We start from the raw sequence: 5,409 nt of genomic DNA, 5'->3' as shown, positions 1-5,409 counted from the left end.
TCAAATGAGTCACATAAATTAATTCTAACCAAAAATTCCTAAAACCTAAAACCTATAAAACCATGCCCCCATCCCCCTCTTTTTATTTTTTTTTTCTTTTGCTTCGCTCCCTCGTACCTTCATCTTTTCTCGTCTCTTTCTTTCTATCTCAATTTTCACTCTTTATCTCCCATCATTTTTAAAATCAAAATTACACCACAGTGAAATTAAGGAGTTGAGTTACATTTTGGATTGATCAACTTTTTCTTTTAATTGAGTTCATTATCCATTATTTTTTTTTTTAGCAAACTGTTTTCTTCTTGCGTGCGATGAATTTGTCTATTGTGTAAGCCATGGTGATAAATTTATCTTTTCTCTAAATAGGAGATTATATTAGAAAAATTATGATAAAGAGTAAATGAATTAATTCTTTTTTTAAGAGGAAGATTTGTAATGAAGATGAAAAAAATATATCTACGTCAACTAAACTTAAAAAATTTCATAAGAATACAAGAATCGAAGAAAATGAAAAACAACTTTCTAAAATTTCTAAAGTTACATATAATAAATTTGAAAATTCTTTAGAATATAATCCATGAAAACATCCTCAAATTTAATACTCATCAAATTAAATTGATGAGGTACAAACAAAGGGCTCATCCAAAATAATAATCATATTTTTTTAATTTGTTTTAAGTAGACAAAATAAAGAAAAGAAATGAAGATTTTTTTAATTAAAAAAATAATTTATATATAAAAAATCTAATCTATCATTTTGAATTTTTGTCCTAAGTTATATAAGTGGATAACATGTGGAACATGTTCAAGCTACACCAAGTACTTGACATGATAAGTCCTATTACTTTGTCCAATAAAGAAAACAGAAAGTACGCAATAAAGAAATGAATTGTTTGATACACAAGTACTTTAAACATAGTTAATAAAAAAAAAAAATGGGACCACAACAAGAGTTCAACACTCAACAAATGGCTTAAACCCTAAAAAATAGAGTAGATTTAAATTACTTTTTTAGTATCACAACATTCACAAATTTTATAGATTTGAACCGTTGAAAATAAAATTTCTACGCACCTCTAATTGTTATTGAATACTCCCTCTCAATCTCAAATTGCAGTTTCGTGATTCCACAATTTGCATACATCTGCCATAAGGATTCAATTATGTTTGAGAAACATTTGCACAGTGATATGCAAGTAATTGTGTGAAAAAAAGAAAATAAAAATCATACATTTCAGCACATACATCATGGTAGTTGGATTATAGAAGTTCTCTCTCCGAAAGATTTAATTCTCCAGAAGCACCATACCATAGGTGGAATGGCCATATCATGCTCAAACATCACAATTGTATAATGATATAACAAAAATATACTTTAAACCTAGCCACAGTTGCAGAGGAAAGATACCATTAGAAACTAATATTAAGCATGTTGTAATATTTTTGTATTTAATATAAAAGATATAACCATAAATTTTAAGCAAAAAGCACCTTACTATGAATACTCTGAACCAAACTTACAAGTGTATAATCCTTGCTAAACTAGATTCTTTCCATGTTACCGCTATACATATATATTCTTATTTTCACAATCTAACCAAAACATAATAAAAAATGAAGATGAAAAAAAATACACACGAATAATATAAAATTTAAGGAACGTAATATATTAAAACCGTAAAAAGAAATTTGGAAGAAAAATAAAAGAATAAGAAGAGACAAACAAAATAAAGTAACTAATTATTCATTTTCTGAAAACAAAATTATAATATATTAAATAAAAGTTTTAATTCATTAATTATTATTTTTAATATTAATAAAAATTAACTAATACTAACGATAATTTAATTAAATTTTATTTTTAAACATAAATTTATAATTAATTTAATCAAACTATATTAATAATATTTTTAAATTTTTTTTATAAACATAATTTTATAATTAATTTAATAAATATATTAATGAAAAAATTGAAAGTTTTTTTCTTAAATTTAATTTAATAAAAAAGTATAAATAGTTAAAAAACAATTTTTTGAGAATTTTTTATTTAGAAACCTCAAAAATAATGTTTTACTTTTACTTTATTCTTAAGTTCATTCTAGATATAAAAATAATCAAACATGTCATGAATCCTAAAGTGAAAGAAAAATGAGAAATAGATGAATCACGTAAAAAGATAAAAAAAATTAAAAATTGTTTTACTGATCACTCATTTTTAACACATTTTTTATCAAACAAAATAAAAATTTTACGGAAATAAATCTAATAAAATATGTTTAACGCATGGATAAATAAAACTTAAATGATGAAAAGTATTCTGAAAAGACAATAATCATCCAACTTTAAAAGGCTAAAAAAAAATAAAAGATGAAAAGTGTATTTAATTAATAAAAATGAAATTGAAGAAAAGCCCTCAAGTACAATTGAAAACGCAGGAGGGAAGTGTGAGGGCTGAATGAACCCATTTCAAAACCACCCTTCAAGAAATACTTCCGCCATTACTGATGTCCACATCCACAAACGTCGTCGTTCTAGACAACGGCGGTGGGTTAATCAAGGCGGGTCTGGGTGGCGAACGCGATCCCTCCGCCGTGGTCCCTAACTGTCTCTACCGCCCCCCGGCCTCCAAGAAATGGCTCCACCTGACCTCCGGCGACGAGGACCTGACGTCCGCGGCCGTGCGCCGCCCCATGGACCGAGGATACCTGATAAACCCGGAGCTACAGCGAGAAATCTGGTCGCACCTTTTCTCCTCCGTCCTCCGCATAACGCCCTCGCAGTCCTCGCTCCTCCTCACGGAACCCCTCTTCACGCTCCCCTCCATCCAACGCTCCGTCGACGAGATTGTCTTCGAGGAGTTCAACTTCCGGGCCCTGTACGTGGCCCATCCCCCCGCCCTAGTCCACCTCCATGAGGCCACCCGCCGGCCCAGTGGGCTTCTCTCCCGGGCCCAGTGCAGCCTCGTCGTGGACGCAGGGTTTTCCTTCATCCACGCTTCCCCTGTCTTCCACAACTTCCCTCTCAATTATGCCGTGAAGAGGATTGACTTGGGCGGCAAGGCCCTCACCAACTACCTCAAGGAACTCGTCTCCTTCCGCTCCGTCAACGTCATGGAAGAGACCTTCATCATCGACGACGTCAAGGAGAAGCTCTGCTTCGTCTCCCTCGACGTCGACCGCGATCTCTCCATCGCCAGGTTTTCACAATGCTCCCTGCTCACTTTTAACAACCAAATTCTTACCTTTTACCTTTTACTCATTTTAAACTGAGTTTGAGTTTGTAAGCACTATTAGGAGAAGAAAATAAGAAGGAAAGATGAAATAAGTTTCCAAGAGCTTACGCATGAGTTGAAAATCAGTTTTTTTAGAGAAGTTAACTCATGATAGTTTGTACAAATTCGAGATTATTCGATGTGAAACCAAACACACACTAACTCTTAGGTATACTTCTTTTGTATGCTGTTATATCAGAACAATACTATGGCCTGAAAAATATTTCACCTGTGATTTTAAAGGAAGAGTGGGAAAGAGAATCTATTCAGGTGCACCTATGTGCTTCCGGATGGTGTCACACACACAAAGGGGTTTGTTAAGTACCCAGACCAGGCACGGCGGTATCTTGCACTGAGGGAGAGCAGCCTTCCTTCTTCGCTGCCAGTGGAGGCAGACGGGGTTATGAATTCCTCTGAAATTGCCGAGCAGCCAGAGGACAGAAAAAGAGTTGATTTGTCAAAAAATGTATTAGTCAGTGTTTCTTGCAGTGTGCCATTCTTTTGTGTGTCAATGTTTTTAACTTCATGTTTTCCTTCGTGTGATCCTTAGGAGTTTGACTTGACCAATGAACGGTTTCTTGTGCCAGAGATGATCTTCCGTCCTGCTGATTTGGGTCCGTGGATACAACTTGATTTTTGTTAATTTTTTTGTTGTCGAGTTTCTGTAGAGACTATAAATGAGGATGTTGGTCCAATTTGGATGTTTGTCTTTAACTTTTGGCTTTTCTTTTTCTGCGTTTTGCTGAGCGAAATGTTTTGCAGGAATGAACCAAGCTGGGCTTGCAGAATGCATTGTGCGGGCTGTTAATGCGTGCCACCCACATCTCCATCCTGTACTCTACGAAAGGTAAGCAGTTCAGAACATTTGATTTGATGGTCCTGTGTCATGTTTCTTAATTTGTCACACTCATTTTTCAATATTGTGTTTGCATTGTGTTTTGCAGCATCATATTAACTGGTGGAAGCACCTTATTTCCCCAGTTTGCTGAGAGATTGTAAGTTTTTTGTTGGGATCACTGCACTTTGTACCATTATGTCATAATGTTTTTGGTCGTTGGTGATGCATCTTTTTTGTCCTGTATATCATGGTGTAATTGTTTAATTAATTGATTCTACATGCTTCAGAGAGAAGGAGCTTCGACCTCTAGTTCCCGATGACTATAATGTGGAGATAACAACTCAAGAAGAGTAAAAATCTTCCCTAAATATTTTTTGCATCTAATTTGATATTTTCTATAAAAGGATTTATGGTTCTTCTACAGTCCCATTCTAGGTGTTTGGCGTGGAGGGTCACTGTTGGCATCGAGTCCAGATTTTGAAGCAATGTGTGTGACGAAGGCTGAGTATGAGGAACTTGGTTCTGCTAGATGTCGCAAGAGATTTTTTCATTAACTATACTATCAACATGGCTACCCCAATATTGTATGTATGCCTAATCTGTAATATGTAAGCGTATTTGTCTTTTATTTATCTCTTTTACTATTTCCTACAGTTTCCTTCCATGCTAATGGCACGTGGGAGAGAAGGCAGTGGACTGCCGGTGCAAAAAGGGTGCAAATGGAGAATATCATTTGAACCCACTGTACTTCATTGATTGGTTCAGCCATGGTTCTGCTCCCGTCTTTCCATCGATTCTTACTTGGGACCAAGGTGTGAATTTTGGATGATCATCCTCTGCGCAAAGATTTTATTTGAGAAACCATATATGTTGTCTACAGGTATCAGGTGAACATGATGCAGGCATGCTGCTGGTATTATCGGATTGAATTCCATATTGGATGACGACTTCAACTTTTCTCTGCAACAGTGCTATATGCTTACGAGGTGCGGTCTATTGTGATATCCGAAGGATTTAGATATTAGTATAATATCCATTTTCTGGATTCTGAAAGCTAGCCTTAAGCATTTCTTTTCCACCTAAAGTTTGTAATTCTGCGAATGTGTCTATTAAGCTGTGAATGGTAGCTTTTAATGTTATGTTGCATTTCTGGTCCCTTCATGAGGTGTGGATCAAGAAATTCGGGGACGGGTAAATACTGTGTTGGTAAAACTCTTCCAATGTTTGGGTGGCGGAAACCATATATGTTCTCCCATGCACATCATTAGTAGCTGCTAGTGCAAGGGTTAACTTTATATCTTAA

General features: G+C 35.0%; 1 protein-coding gene across 2 annotated transcripts; it reads left to right on the top strand.

The window, feature by feature from the left end:
- The first annotated feature begins 2,412 nt into the window (after nucleotides 1-2,412).
- Nucleotides 2,413-5,409, top strand: LOC114176805 (actin-related protein 6). 2 transcript variants are annotated; one of them, XR_003603049.1, is made up of 9 exons: nucleotides 2,413-3,193; nucleotides 3,512-3,734; nucleotides 3,819-3,882; nucleotides 4,031-4,115; nucleotides 4,213-4,263; nucleotides 4,394-4,456; nucleotides 4,531-4,690; nucleotides 4,761-4,918; nucleotides 4,987-5,409. XR_003603049.1 is itself a non-coding variant. In XM_028061967.1 (8 exons), exons 1-7 carry the CDS (start codon nucleotides 2,502-2,504, stop codon nucleotides 4,658-4,660), a joined length of 1,308 nt encoding a protein of 435 aa, XP_027917768.1. In that variant the 5' UTR covers nucleotides 2,413-2,501; the 3' UTR covers nucleotides 4,661-4,690; nucleotides 4,761-5,409. The 2 variants fall into 2 exon arrangements, 1 of the variants encoding a protein (XP_027917768.1); XM_028061967.1 differs by having other exon boundaries at nucleotides 4,761-5,409.

The sequence above is a fragment of the Vigna unguiculata genome, chromosome 3 (genome assembly GCF_004118075.2).
Source record: "Vigna unguiculata cultivar IT97K-499-35 chromosome 3, ASM411807v1, whole genome shotgun sequence".
NCBI lineage: Eukaryota > Viridiplantae > Streptophyta > Magnoliopsida > Fabales > Fabaceae > Vigna > Vigna unguiculata.
The sequence above is the reverse complement of the archived record's forward strand: the minus strand, read 5'-3'. Positions and strand labels throughout refer to the sequence as shown.

What these genes read in the sequence shown, in the direction of transcription:
- LOC114176805 (XM_028061967.1), top strand. Translation starts at nt 2,502, where the DNA reads ATGTCCACATCCACAAACGTCGTCGTTCTAGACAACGGCGGTGGGTTA. An exon ending in CTTCCGTCCTGCTGATTTGG is followed by an intron (nt 3,883 to 4,030) that starts GTCCGTGGATAC and finishes AATGTTTTGCAG; the next exon opens with GAATGAACCAAGCTGGGCTT. An exon ending in CCCCAGTTTGCTGAGAGATT is followed by an intron (nt 4,264 to 4,393) that starts GTAAGTTTTTTG and finishes TACATGCTTCAG; the next exon opens with AGAGAAGGAGCTTCGACCTC.